The sequence below is a fragment of the Orcinus orca genome, chromosome 8 (genome assembly GCF_937001465.1).
Source record: "Orcinus orca chromosome 8, mOrcOrc1.1, whole genome shotgun sequence".
Lineage (NCBI taxonomy): Eukaryota > Metazoa > Chordata > Mammalia > Artiodactyla > Delphinidae > Orcinus > Orcinus orca.
In genome coordinates, this window is record NC_064566.1 from 90,281,461 (window position 1) to 90,295,509 (window position 14,049).

At 46.9% G+C, this 14,049-nt stretch overlaps 1 protein-coding gene across 16 annotated transcripts in view; it reads left to right on the plus strand.

The window, feature by feature from the left end:
- Positions 1 to 14,049, plus strand: part of NCAM1 (neural cell adhesion molecule 1) — a 322,445-nt gene that overhangs the window by 246,148 nt on the left and 62,248 nt on the right. For all 16 annotated transcript variants that reach the window (XM_012534257.3, XM_049713161.1, XM_033434579.2 and 13 more), the window contains exons 2-5: positions 9,673 to 9,747; positions 11,420 to 11,638; positions 12,665 to 12,808; positions 13,181 to 13,318. In XM_012534257.3, coding sequence (XP_012389711.2) covers positions 9,673 to 9,747; positions 11,420 to 11,638; positions 12,665 to 12,808; positions 13,181 to 13,318 — 576 coding nt within the window. The remainder of the gene's footprint in view (positions 1 to 9,672; positions 9,748 to 11,419; positions 11,639 to 12,664; positions 12,809 to 13,180; positions 13,319 to 14,049) is intronic.

Below are 14,049 nucleotides of genomic sequence, written 5' to 3' on the forward strand. Positions count from 1 at the left end.
CTAAATTTAACAATTCTTTGCACTGGTTGTTTAAGAGATTATAAGCCTTTGTATCTTCAATAGCCCAGATGTGCTTAAAGCTATGATCACATAAGACATTTTTGAAAGACACGGGCAGGATTTGAAATTCTCTGGATGAAGTTGCATGCCAGCATTCTCTAAATTTCTATTTTCTGGGTGTAAAGAATATAACATCTGCAAACAACAGCTGGACAAATATTGGAAGATATAATTCCAACTTCTTGCCATGTTGGCAAAATCTGTTGGGAGGGAGAGAAACCATCCGCCTTGTATCAGTACCTTTTTGTAGCCGGAAGAAGAGAAGTTGGATGAGTCATTTTGTCAAGGCAAGGTTTCAGAAGAGCAGACCTAAGGAAACATTGTCAGGGGCATCCTGGCAGCTATCAAAGCGCACACATGGGCTTCCCTGGTGGTGCAGTGGTTGGGAGTCCGCCTGCCGATGCAGGGGACATGGGTTCGTGCCCCGGTCTGGGAGAATCCCAGATGCCGCGGAGCGGCTGGGCCCGTGAGCCAGGGCCGCTGAGCCTGTGCTCCGCAATGGGAGAGGCCACAGCAGTGAGAAGCCCGCGTACCGCAAAAAAAAAAAAAAAAAAAAAAAAAAAAAAAAAAAAAGCGCACACAGCCATTTACTAAGAAGGCCTGGGTTATCGGGGCAGGTTGATACATTTTATGTTGTTTATCTAGAGAAGCTTAGCTGAGTTCCAAACATCTATTTGCATCCTTGCCCTATGTTTCGATAATTCAGCTTCAGGCAAAGTGCTGGCTGGCAGTCAGTCTGCCAGGAAAAGGGAAACAGCAGGAAGGACAGTTTGAAAAGGAAGCAGCGGGGACTTGCCTGGTGGCACAGTGGTTAAGAATCTGCCTGCCAATGCAGGGGATACGGGTTCAGGCCCTGGTCCGGGAAGATCCCACATGCCGCAGAGCAACTAAGCCCATGGGCCACAACTACTGAGCCTGCACTCTAGAGCCCGCGAGCCACAACTACTGAGCCCATGTGCCACAACTACTGAAGCCCACATGCCTAGAGCCCATGCTCTGCAACAAGAGAAGCCACTGCAATGAGAAGCCCGCGCACCGCAACGAAGAGTAACCCCCGCTCGCCACAACTAGAGAAAGCCTGCGCACAACAACGAAGACCCAACACAGACAAAAATAAATAAATTTACTTAAAGAAAAATTATGAAAAGGAAGCAGGGAACCAGAACTTCTGTTAAAAAGTGGGCTGGTGTTGGCGGCACCAGATATTTTAATGGGCTTCGGACAGGAAGGTAGACCACCAGCTGTTTGTCCAGCTTTCCTACCTGCACGTAATAGAGCCAGTCTCTCCAAGTGATGACTCTTGCTCTTTGGGGACAGAGGTGAGACCAGGGCAAACCAGGCAAGAGGAAACAGTTGGCAAAATAGCTACTGGGAACACACAAAGCAAATGAGACACAGAAGCAAGAAGAGGCCTCAAGTCAGCAGTCAGCACCTGGGCCCAACCTCGTGGCTCCTGAACTTTGCGGCAGGGACCCTAGACTTCTGCTCCTGTGTTTCCCATCTGTGAAATGAAGGGGTTGGAGATTATATGTCAGGTCCCCCCAGCTCTAACCTTCTTTGTTACTAAATGTTAGCTCTAAAACGCTAGCTATGAATCAATCCAACAGAGTAGAAGACGGAAGTCAGGGTATAACTAGTCCACATTTGCCGCCTCTTGGCACACACTCATGCCGTCAGCTGGGTGCTCCCCAGGGTGGAGGCTGTGGAACATTCCTGCCTTCACCCCTTGTGGACTATAGGAGACAGTACGAATGCCTACTCCGAAAGGATTTCACTCCTGGCCTGGAATCTGGCCCTTTTGAGGCTCTATGGGACTCCTTCTGACTTTATTGCTGCTTTGGAGAAAAAAAAATTAAGTAAATTCTTCAATGCGTCTCCTTCCTTTATGATCCTCTATAAAAACAAGCAAACCAACCAGCTCCTTTCATCAGAGTTCGGCTGGCTTCTCTCCTGCGTCTGATCTGGGGGTGTGGTGTGGAATTTGTTTGGGTCGTGCTCGACTAATATCCCTTTGAGTCATTTCTTCTGACTCCCTGTTACAAGATGCTCTAGAGTGCTCCTAGTAGGAACTGTGTACTTTCTGGGGGCGGGGGTTAGCTGTGGGAGTGACAGCCTGGGGGATAGCGTGAATCTGTCACATCTGAGCAGATCAAACCACCACGTAGATCTTCTTGCCCTATAACCAGAAGCACGAGGACACTGTGTGACATTAGTCAAATTTTCTAGCTTCTAAGTAGTTCATGGGGACAACAACCACGGTTTGAAACCACTGATTTAGTTCTATAAAACTAAGCCATCCGATCAGAACTAATGAAATGTTAATTTGACCCAGGGAACTCAGGAGGCCAAGAGAGCTGAAGCCGTTATCTGCCTTGGTTGTGTGTTCTGATGTGAAGCCAGCCCTGTGGAACAGGGCCAGACCCAGTTATTCCTGATTCCCAGCAGCTCATATAATTTATTATGCTAAGAAATAGAGCCTCCTGCTTCTAGCAAGTTGGTTTCTGTTGTTTGGCTACCAGAATTTCATAGGACAGTTTATTTGGGGTAACAGGATATCAGATTATCCATCTAGGCCTCAGTTGTGTAGTGACGCTCAATACTTTTTCTTCCTTAGCATAATACTATAATATCAACTATGTTATCATATTGCATAGAACGCTGAAGAATTCTGAAGCCGTATTCACCTTCTGCGTACCTCCCCCCATCACTCTGGAAGGGTCCTGAGATTTGAGGAGGTTAAAGAGAATTTTCACCAGGAATTGTCATTGCATCAGTTTTGTAATGAAACACTGTCCAGTTTTGATGGCTTTATTAAAATGATAGGCTTTGGAAACCTGCTTGGTATATGAACTAAGTGAGTTTGGTTTAGAAAAGTCTGTATCTTATCTACAGCTTCTCTGTATGGTTTGTCTTCATATAGAAGCTCTGGTTTCTCCATTCAAAAGGCATAAACCATGGACCCACCACCACCACCACCAAGAGCCCCCATCCCTTCCCTCTCCAGTCTTGAGTTCTGCTCTTGCAAGTCTGCTGGTGCTGGTGTTGTCAACCAGGGAAGACCACAGCTTTCTTTTTTCTTTTTTTTGTGGTATACGGGCCTCTCACTGTTGTGGCCTCTCCTGTTGCGGAGCACAGGCTCTGGACGTGCAGGCCCAGCAGCCATGGCTCACGGGCCTAGCCGCTCCGCGGCATGTGGGATCTTCCCGGACCGGGTCACGAACCCGTGTCCCCTGCATCAGCAGGCGGACTCTCAACCACTGCGCCACCAGGGAAGCCCGACCACAGCTTTCTTGAGGGCTTCCTTCACTCTCTAGGCTGGCTGATATACTGGGAGAAGCCAGGGGCCCAGGGTCCTGTGAGGACTACACACAGAGGGTTTCCCAAGGGTTTGGTCATAACTTGTCTCAGTTGGCTTAGAAACCCTAGCTAGATGATTTCTGGGTGTTTAGGTTTAAATGGGAATTACATAGGATTCCCAGCATGTACATAGATGGGGCCCTAGCTAGGCTGACCAAGAGACTGGCAGCCCTGAGTATGACTCTTAGATGATTTTGGTTGCTGCTTTGAACCAGCTTTAGACAAGGAGGATGCTTCCACTGGCAATCAGAAAATGGTCTACCATTATGATGCCATTATACAGAACCAGAAGCCAAAATCTCTAAGCTTATATGATATAGTTCCTTTAAACTGACATATAACTTTTGGGTTAATGTTTGAAAGTAAAACAGTCCACCTCGTTTTCTCCTACCCAGCTGCTGTCAACAGTAGCTCAAGCCAGAATTGTGAGACTCACATGTCAGGAATGGGTGAGACTCCTTTGTCATCCTTAATTGTTTATTCATTTTTCTCTCCCAAAATGAGAAAAGTTACCTATGTCCAGCTGCTTCTTGCAACAGTAGCAATCTGACAAGTTGAATTATTCTATTCATACACACACACACACACACACACACACACACACACACACACACACTTTTATCTATGCTTTCAGTGGATGTTCCCATACATACACATAGATAAACACACACACACACCCCTTAATAGATTTTGGACAGCTGAACCCAATAGTCTACAAGAGGTTCCTGCTACCTCATTCTCATTACAAGCATTATTGGGGATTTTGTTTGTTTACGGGGTGTGTGTGTGTGTGAGTTCAAAGTACTATCATGTATGTGCTATCATTTAAAAGACAACGAGCACAGCCTGACCTTGTGTTTGGAACTTTACATACATCACTTCTCTATATCATCTCAACATCCCTGCGAGATTGATTGAGTTGTTATGTCCATTTACAAATGTGGAATCACAGGTCCTGAAACTCTCATGAGAACTCAGTTACTACGTATCTGAGCTGGAATTTGGACCCAGGCCTCTCTGACTCTAGATCCTGACTTCTTAACCACGAGACAGTCCAACCACAAGACCTCAGTTTTATTATCATCCCCATTTTACAGATGAGAAAACTGAGGTGAAGTGACTTGGCTAGAGTGCCTACATTATTGTTTATTTGGCTTTGAATTCAGTCATCTTTTATACCAATAAAGTTCTGACAGGCAAGTTAAATATCTTCAAGTAATGTGGAGAGTGGAATCGGTCCATCTGACCAACACATGGATCATTCAGGAAGTTTACTTTATTTAAAACCATAAAGGGAAACATAGCTTCTCTCAAAAATAGTAACCAAAATAATTTCCTTGGGGAGTGTTGTTGATAGAGGCTTATTAATAATAATAATGCACAACAAGTATAAAATGCGTATTATGTGCCAGAGACTGTTGTACATGTATTAATTCATTTAATCTTTCCAACAGCCCTATGATAAGGGTTCTGTTTTTCCCTGTTTTACAGATTAGGAAAAAGGCACCAAGAGGTTAAATAACTTGGCCAGGATTACACTTGGTTAGGAAGTGGTAGAGCTGAGGGCTGGCCCAGAGTCCATAGCCTTCCCCACGCTACAGGACTGCCATTTGAGTCTCAGTTTTACATTCATTGCGTTTCTTTGGTTTATCAGTGAAGTTGCCCTTTATCTTCCCTCGAGTACTTTGCTAACAATGAGAGCAGACTGTCTAGGCAAGCGGGGGTGCCTCGGTTATCACACTTCTGGTTCCAACATCTGGATTTCCCACAGAACCGTCAAATGAAAGACACTTTAGTATACTTTGAAAAATAAAAAATAAGTCTCCATTAAAGTGGTTAAATATAGTGATATTTAAGGCTCACTTCTAGAACAATAGCTGAGAAAATAAATGTAGAACTAGACTTTGATGCCTTTTTCAAAAATCCTTAGCCGTTGTTAAATAGGTTTTGGAAAATCTCTTTATCTGATGCATAGTCATTGATCTGATTCTGTCGTTCACCCATCTCTTAAATTGGTGACCAGAACATGGTCCTCAGGTGTACCTACCTTGGCCCTGGGCCTGCTGCATCTCTGCAGTCTGCCTTCCTCAGGAACCAGTGTCTTTATAACCATTTAACAAGAAAGGACTGTCAACTAGCTATGGGAGAGACCTGGGCTCAATTTCTGCTTTCAGCTCCTACTTCCTCAAGCACATAAGAATCTGAAAAGAACAGTAAAATTAAACTGCTGCAAGAAGTTCCTGACTCAGATGAAATCTATGAGTTCCTTTTTGAAATCAGAATAATTTTTTTCTGTTGCTCTGCTTTGGTAAGATCCCACCTCTTCTGATAAGTGCCTTAGCACCTTTAGAACTGAAATTTTAATTCCTTTTTCTCAGCAACTAAGACTTACAGCTTACTTCTGCTAGGGAGTTGGGAATCACAAAACTTCTACCTCAACCTGAAGCTGTTTGCTAAACAAGTTGGCATATCTTTCAGAACAAGGCATTACTTTTTAAAAAATACATTTAAGTAGAAAACACATTTTGAAACATATACATCTCTCATGGGGTTATTTTACTTTATAAATGAGACATGGAGAAGGGACTCATTCCATTCTCAAGAGAAGCTTCTTCTGTCTGTTCACAAGGGATAGAACAGTGTGGGAGAAATGGCTGGGGCTTTGGATGCATTTGACCTGGCTTTGAATCTTGACCCCACTATTACCATTACTTAGGGCTCTGAGCCTCCACTTCCCCATCTGTAAAATGGGAATTATAATGCTATGGTTATCTGTGAACAGAGAGGCCAGTTATAATTAACTAGAGTAGAAATGATGGCAGCAACTTGATAATAAGATGTTTGTACACTCTGCTCTTTCTAGCCCATAATTTAGAAAGAGAGCAAATGGTAACTAATAGGTAATAACAATAACGAGCCCATTAGGAGGCCAAGAAAAGATTAGTGGTAGTTATGGAATGCAGGAGGAAGAGCTGGAGCCTTAAAATTAGATGACTTTTAATCTTGACTTTACTACTTATTAGCTGAGTCGCCCTGGGCAAGTTATTTCATTTCCCTGAGTTTTGATTCCCTCTTTTGTAGAATGGGGACTAGAGTATCGGCCTTTTTATACCCCAGAATTGTCGTGAGCCTCAGGTGAAGGAACAAAGTGTGCTTTGTAAACCAGAAAGTGTGACCTGGCTGCCAGAGGCCTTGGGGATGAGTCCTTATGGGAGGACACTGAAAGCCTGCCCTTGGGTCCCAGCCAGGTCCAACTACCTGTGTTTATAAGCGTGTGTTTTGGATGCATCTAAGATGACACACCATGTTTCTGCAGAGCATGTTTCTGCAAAGCAAGAAATGAGATACTTTTTCTGGGAGGAGTGTTTTCATAGTTGCTCTAAAGGGTCCGAGGTAGGCCTGGTGAGGAAATTTCAGTTATATTTGCGACTGGAGAAAGGTGAAAGTCGAGGCAGGAATTTTTATTGGGAGCAGTGAGAGGACTAGTACAGTAATAAAGGAAAAGGCCACAAGAAGTGAAGGGAAAGAGTTTGGGGTTTAGAGCAGGATTTCCACTTACCGTTATTAAACCTAATAATTCAAGGTTTTGCATTTGGGGAAGAATAATCAGCCATTGTGCTTCGGTGGAAAACATACAAGCGTTGACTTTTCAGAGAGTCTGGGGCTCCTCTGACCTGGCTTTGACTGGCGTCTAGAAGGAGAAATCACTATCTTTTCCATGTGTGCAAAAGGTCAGGCGTCTAAATGGATATCTCTTCTTTAAAAAGTCTCTGTGATGATAAATGTGTGCATGGGATCTGGTGAAGGCGGGACTTCCTTTGTAATTCTCATTTCTCACTTCTCTCCTTGGCCCAAAGATAGATACTGGCCACATTTGAGTATGGAAACTTTTCAGCCTTGCCGTGTTCTCCTCCCTCTTGAGAGTCATGTTCTGTTTGAAAAGAGCTGAAAAAAAATGAAGGCTGTTTTTTCACTTGGGATAAGAAAATCCTTCTCAAAGCAGTAAGGGCTCTGTGAGAGTAACAGGATCCATATGCTGAAGCTGGCTGCTAATACACAGCATATGGGCCAGTGAACTTTCCAGGCAGAAATATGCCTGTAATTCTCTAAAGAATGCCCCAGTAAACTCCAGAAAGGACCATCACTTAGGTGACAGATGGCATCGGCGCAGCTTCTGGGCTTCACAGGCCTGTTGTTGCATGGAACGTGAGCCACAGGCAGGGGTCGCAAAGGTCCTGGTTGGCCTTAAGATGGATGGCCCTGGCCTGTAGCCCCCTCTATAAGGCCCCGCACTCCCCCAAATACTGCAGGCTTGCTCTGTTCTCTTAGGGGACGTGCATCTGAAGGTAGTGCCTCAGCTTGGCAGGATTATCTGTTAAACTGAGTGGAAACATTGTATCCCCTACTCGTAGAGACAGCCTTACGTAATGGAAAGAACACTTACCTGGGAACCAGGTGGCCTGGGCTCTGGGGCCACCCTGGTCCTCACTAGATGTGACCTTAGGGAAGTCACTTTACCTGTCTTTTCTGACCTGGAAAATCAGGAGGCGGGACATAGTGATGGTTCAGACCCCTTTGGCTCCCTCAGGTTAGAACTCAGTGGCCCTGATTCCATCCAGAAGAGAGTGATGGGAGAAACCTGCCACCGCCGGGCACTCCTGCCCCCCGGGTGCCGTGGCCCCGGCATTGTATTCCACTGCAGCTCTGTGCACTATGGGTGAAATTCAGGAAAGGTAGGGGAAGACATTTCACGGTTCTCAGGAAGAATTCCATTCTCGGGCCCCAATGAGCCATCAGCAGCAAACTGACTGAGGGAGAGACAGGCTGCCCTTCAGTTACTATACTATTTCTTTTGAACCAGCATTTGGAAGTCTCTGGACTCCCACTTCGTATTCTCACAGTGGATCCCTCAGGATCCTCTCCCAGCCTGTTCCCGATTCCTCACCATTACCCTGACTCCTCCCCTGTTCCGATCCTGTCCCACCGAACCATCCCTTTCTCTGCAGCCTCTGCTGGGTTTTTCCATGGGCTGCTTTGTCTGTAGGACAGTTAGGAAGGCTGCGCCCCTGAGAGCTGAGTTGCCCCCATGCTCCCCCTTCCCCGCCCAAGCAGGCCCTTTGATCCCTCTGTTCCACTGAGCACAACCATGGTTGCTTCTTCATCAAATGAGCGCAGACTGAGACCCACAGCAGCTCTGCAAGGCTATCACCATGGCAACGAGCATTCCCTCAGTTCTACTGTGAAGAGAAAATGGCTGTTAGAAGGAATGGCTAGCTGAGTCTCTATTACTCGGTCTATTTTGTTCAGGCCCCTCCTTTGTACCGGCTTTGAGAAGCTACACGCATTGAACCAAACGTCCCTTAGCTTTTAGCCTGCAGATTTACTTCACCTAAGAGGAGGAAAGGCAGAAGGAAGTTGAATCCCAATGAATGACAGCATTTTTCCTACCCTAAAAGTATATTTACATGAAGAACAGTTATCTGCTCTAAGCAGATCAACGAGGAACTCCATGAATACAGGAATCTGTGAGATCTGGTGCAACGTATTTTGTCTTATGGGTAGAGTGGAGCGTATAGATATTCCAATATTGCAGTGCAGTGGCCAAGAGATTCAGGGGACCGTAGGGCACAGACTCCAGCATTTCAGAAGAGTTGACTGACGACTTGGGGTGACGATGTTTGATTGCTCTCTCCTCTTATGCAAAGAGGTGTATTGGTCCTATAGTCGTGAGGTAAGGTGAGCGTTTGTTTGGCATCCCCTGCTTCAAAATCAGCTTGGGTCTTCACCTTGAATCCTTCCCCGTCGTGGTTAAGCTCCGTGGCGTGGGGAGGTGGCAGGAAACCCTGTGCAGGGCTGTGGAGCGGCAGGCTTCCCTCTTAACACAGCTGTGGGGATGCTGCAGGTTGATGGAAATGGCTGGGCTGCTGTTGCCGTGAATCCCAGACGTGCTGCTCTTTGGAGCAGGACTCTGAGCCTTCTCAAAGGGTCAGAAACCTTTAGCGCAGAGGTCACCCCCAGATCTTCCAAGGGACCCTGCACTGTCTGCTAGAGGATATTCCCATTCCACAGGGAATGGCCTGGACCCTGTCCACTCCTGGCCTCGGCATGAGGAACTCTGGTAACAAGTTCTCAAAACCCAGACAACCTCTCTTCACTCTTTCTTGATGTGAGCAGGGAGACTGTTTTTGAATCAGAGCTCTGGTTTCTGTCTCAGAAATCCAAACGCGTGTCTAAAGTGGACATTGTCTTTTCCAGTTTCTCTGCAGGTGGATATTGTCCCCAGCCAAGGGGAAATCAGCGTCGGAGAGTCCAAATTCTTCCTATGCCAAGGCAAGTGCCCGTGTCACACCGCATTTCAGGAAACCCACCCCTCAGAGCAGAGCCAGCGGCTGTGTCTACCCAGCTGATCGCAGTACTCCTGGAATCTTGGGTCACCCTGTGGCAGGCTCTCAGGGTGACCAGAGAGCCAGGGAAGTGCTCCTTCCTTCCCTTACCAAGGCTGCCCCAGGACAGAGAAATGTGCTGTGTGGACTTCTGCTTCGTGATGGAGGAGGTCTAGGGATTTTCTTAGGGAAGTCAGCACAGCCCCCAGACCCCCTGCGCTGTGTACGTCCAGAGTCCCATGAATGACACTGGAGAGCAGGGCTGGTGCAGAAAGAATGCTTCCGTGGGTCAGTGTACGGATTATTACAATCCCTCAGAGCAGGAAAATCCAAGAAGGCCTAAAGAGTGCCTGAAAGAAAACTGAGTACCAGTACCTCTCTTTGCTGTGAGGACAGGTGCCCTGGGTTTCCCAGCTCGCTAGTGAATTCCAATATTCTGTCCCATTGCCCCAACCAGAGCTTAGAATTTGTTGGACCTGGTGTCCTTGTCTTTTGTTTAGAAAATATGCCTCCCTTTCCACAGCTCAGCTAATTATCAGTAAATGTCCTGTGGAGGAAAGGCTTCCTATGAGGCTTTGGAGTCTCTGTATGTGACATGCCTGGGATTTGGAACATGAAAGGACCAGGAAAGAGCTGAGCTAGGTGTAAACTGGCATTGAGCAAGTCGCTTTCGGCGGGGAGGGGCCTTGAAATGCTGTCATGATTGGCGCCAGATGAGGCGACTGGTGGCCGCTGGATGTGTTCCTTCCAGCTTTGCCTTCATTACAGCAATTGAAATGATCTGGACGTGCGGCCGTGGAGCCCAGAGCGCATCTTGCAAATAGCGATATTTATTGAAAACATGATAGGCCCTGAAAGGAAGGCTGCTTCATTTCCACACTAAGCATCTTTGCAGGGTGGGGGGTGTGGGCTGGGGAAGGGTGCTGTGCGGAGAGGCAGGGCAAAGCCATGTCTGGGGATCCCAGAGCCCTTGTTCCAGCTCAGCGTCTGGACAGCTCAGCAGCTGTATCCCAAGGTGCCTGGGGAAAGGACGCAGAGGCGATGCTGGCTACCTTCTTTGCAGCATTTAGGCAGATGCATTTGCCTCTCTGAGACGGGAGTGCTGAAATGACAGTCATGCCAGTTTGTGCAGACAGATGCTGGAATGAAAGTGGTTGGAGTCTACACTCCAAAACTAGCCAGCCTCTCATCTTGCACTTAAGAGACCGTAATCTAAGCCCTGGAAAATAAGCTGATGAGTTGGCTCAGACCAGCTAGCCTTGAGCTCAGATCCCAGCTATACAACTCCCTTTGCCCCCCATTCTGTGAGGTTATAAGCTCCTAGCTTAGTGCCTGGCACACAGTGGGTCCCCAATAAATATCTCTTCTCTTCCCTCACTAGGGATGGGACCACTATGAGAAATACCAGCACCAGTGTTTGTTGAGTTCTTTCCAAATACTGTTACAGACATAACAATTAAACGCAGAAACCACCAACATCAACGGTCATTCCCGTCCCCCCTTGTCATCAAGCCTGATGAGCTCTTGCTTAGTAGCTCTTACTGAGTACCCACTGTCACCCTGGAGAGGTCGTTGTCTTTTCAGCATCAGCGTTTTGAAAATAATCTCTTCCTCTTTAGTGGCAGGAGATGCCAAAGACAAAGACGTCTCCTGGTTCTCCCCCAACGGAGAAAAGCTCACCCCGAACCAGCAGCGGATCTCGGTGGTGTGGAACGATGACTCTTCTTCCACCCTCACCATCTACAATGCCAACATCGATGATGCCGGCATTTACAAGTGCGTGGTCACTGCAGAGGATGGTACCGAGTCAGAGGCCACGGTCAATGTGAAGATCTTCCGTAAGATCCTCCCCCTTCTCCTTCTTCTGTGTTCCCTGTTCCCTCCTTTGTCTGGGAAGGCACATGGGTAGCAAAGAGAGTGGAATGGAGTAGAGGACCCACTGAGGGCTTGACAGGGCCCCTTTCCTCCTTTTCCCTAAGTCTTTTCTGCATCAAGCTAAGAGCTGCAGTACGTTTTTAAATGATCCTCGGCCAGCTCCGAACTCACAACTGTGTTCATGCTGGTCACAGCTACCTCCCACTAGCCTCCATTCTCTAAACTGAAATTACACCATTCCCAGAGGACTAGGGTGGGTTCCCCTCTCCCTTCCCCAAGGGCTGACTGACTGTTGTACACTTCAGCTTATCCCCTCTTATTTCACTTTTTCCTGCTGGTAATGGAGTGCAAAGGCTCGGTGGGGTGTGTGGGGTTATTATCTGAACACTCTGTGCCACTCAGAGCGGGTAGTTCCCACTGGCACCTCATTACTTTGTTATCATGCATCTGTCCTGTTGGCCAGGGTAATGATGGGTGACAGCCAATGGAACAGTACTGATTGTCACAGTATTTATTGCCATAAGCCTGCTTTTCTTCTGTTTTGTTCTTCAAAATTCTTTCTGCTGTAGACAGGCTGGGGATGGGATGCCAGACAGAGTGGGAGACCGAGGAAGGACTGGTGGCCCCTCCTATTAGTTGTAGAATAAATGTCCTACCAGTTCATTTTACCTGTGCACTGTGTTTCATTGGCTCCATCGCACATGGCGAAGACCCTTGGTAAAGACAATCCTTCCCCTCTGTAGACACTTTTCTGCACAACATGTGATAAATTTAGCACTTTGAATAGACACTATTTGCCGAACACGGGTGATATATTCCCCTCCTTGTGCCAGCTGCTCTGCCTGCATCTTTGGCCAAGTGATGGGTCGGACCCCCTTTGGTACCACTGTATATATGGACTCGAATCCAAGCAGTATGGTGCCAGTGAAAAGGGATCTTTGTGGGAGAACCAGCCGTTTTCCCTCACTCTCCTCTTGTTCCTTTTCCAGAGAAGCTCATGTTCAAGAACGCGCCAACCCCGCAGGAGTTCAGGGAGGGGGAAGATGCCGTGATTGTGTGCGATGTGGTCAGCTCCCTCCCCCCAACCATCATCTGGAAACACAAAGGCCGAGATGTCATCCTGAAAAAAGATGGTGAGACCTGGCAGCTGCCCTCTCCCCTGGGCCACTGAACCAGCTTCTGAGGCGTTCTAGCCCAAACTCAGATTCCAGTGTCCCCAAACCCCATGTCGTTTCCAGATCAAAGGTTGCATGTCTATAGCTTGTATGTTCAAGCGCTTGACTTTCTCTCCAAGGAAAAAGACAGATTTCCAATAGACTTTTGCCCTTGGCTCTATGTTGGAGCCAGGGCCACATTTTCTTATTGCAGCTTAGAGCCTCTCCCCACTCCCAGGTCCCGCCCCCCCATAAGCCTGAAAGCAGGCAGAAAGAAAGGCTCAGCCACCTGCCTGTAGGTACCAGTCCTCTGACTGATCCTTGGATGAACCTGCGCCTTGTCTCTTCTAGTCCGATTCATAGTCCTGACCAACAACTACCTCCAGATCCGGGGCATCAAGAAAACCGATGAGGGCACCTACCGCTGTGAAGGCAGGATCCTGGCACGCGGGGAGATCAACTTCAAGGACATTCAGGTCATTGTGAATGGTGAGGAGATCTGTTCTGCTTTCTCCACGGGTACAACCTTGGCTCATCCGTGGCAACTGGGTCCACCCCTTCCCACAGCCCACCCCTAACCTCTGCCTTGTCTTGTTTGTTTGTTTTTAAACACACTTGTCTTTGGGTCTCCCTCAACTGTGGGGACTTTTAGTGCGGTTCTGGAATGTCCTTCATTATCTTATAACACTAGAAACTTGCCCCATGCTTACTAGTAAATTCTTATTCATCCTTCACTGTCCTTGAGGTTACTGTAACTGTTAAGTTAGTCCCCTGGTTCAGTCTTCAAAGAAAATATTATAATAAATTCAGGCCTCAGAACAGTCAGAATCCTAGTCCGTGGGCTTATTAATCTTAATTTGCAGTGTCAAACAAACACACCCATGGAATCGATCTGACATTTACAAGATGTTTACAGGAAATGTCAGTACTAAGAAAATAAGTAAATCATGGTTAAATTGCTTTGGATATGGATATATATTTTTTGCCAAACTCTCCCCCTCTCGTTCCTTTGGTAAAAAATCGTTTGTGCACAGGGTTGTTTGTGACAGTCCCAGAGAAATGTCGCTCTTTGGTGAGCTGGTGCATTTCAAATTGGTATTAACCATTTAATCACTAGAAGCAGCAGTTTTTAATTTTTTCCAACATCAAGAGCACCCCCCCCCTTTTTTTTTTTTTTTGCGGTACGCAGGCCTCTCACTGCTGCGGCCTCTCCTGTTGCA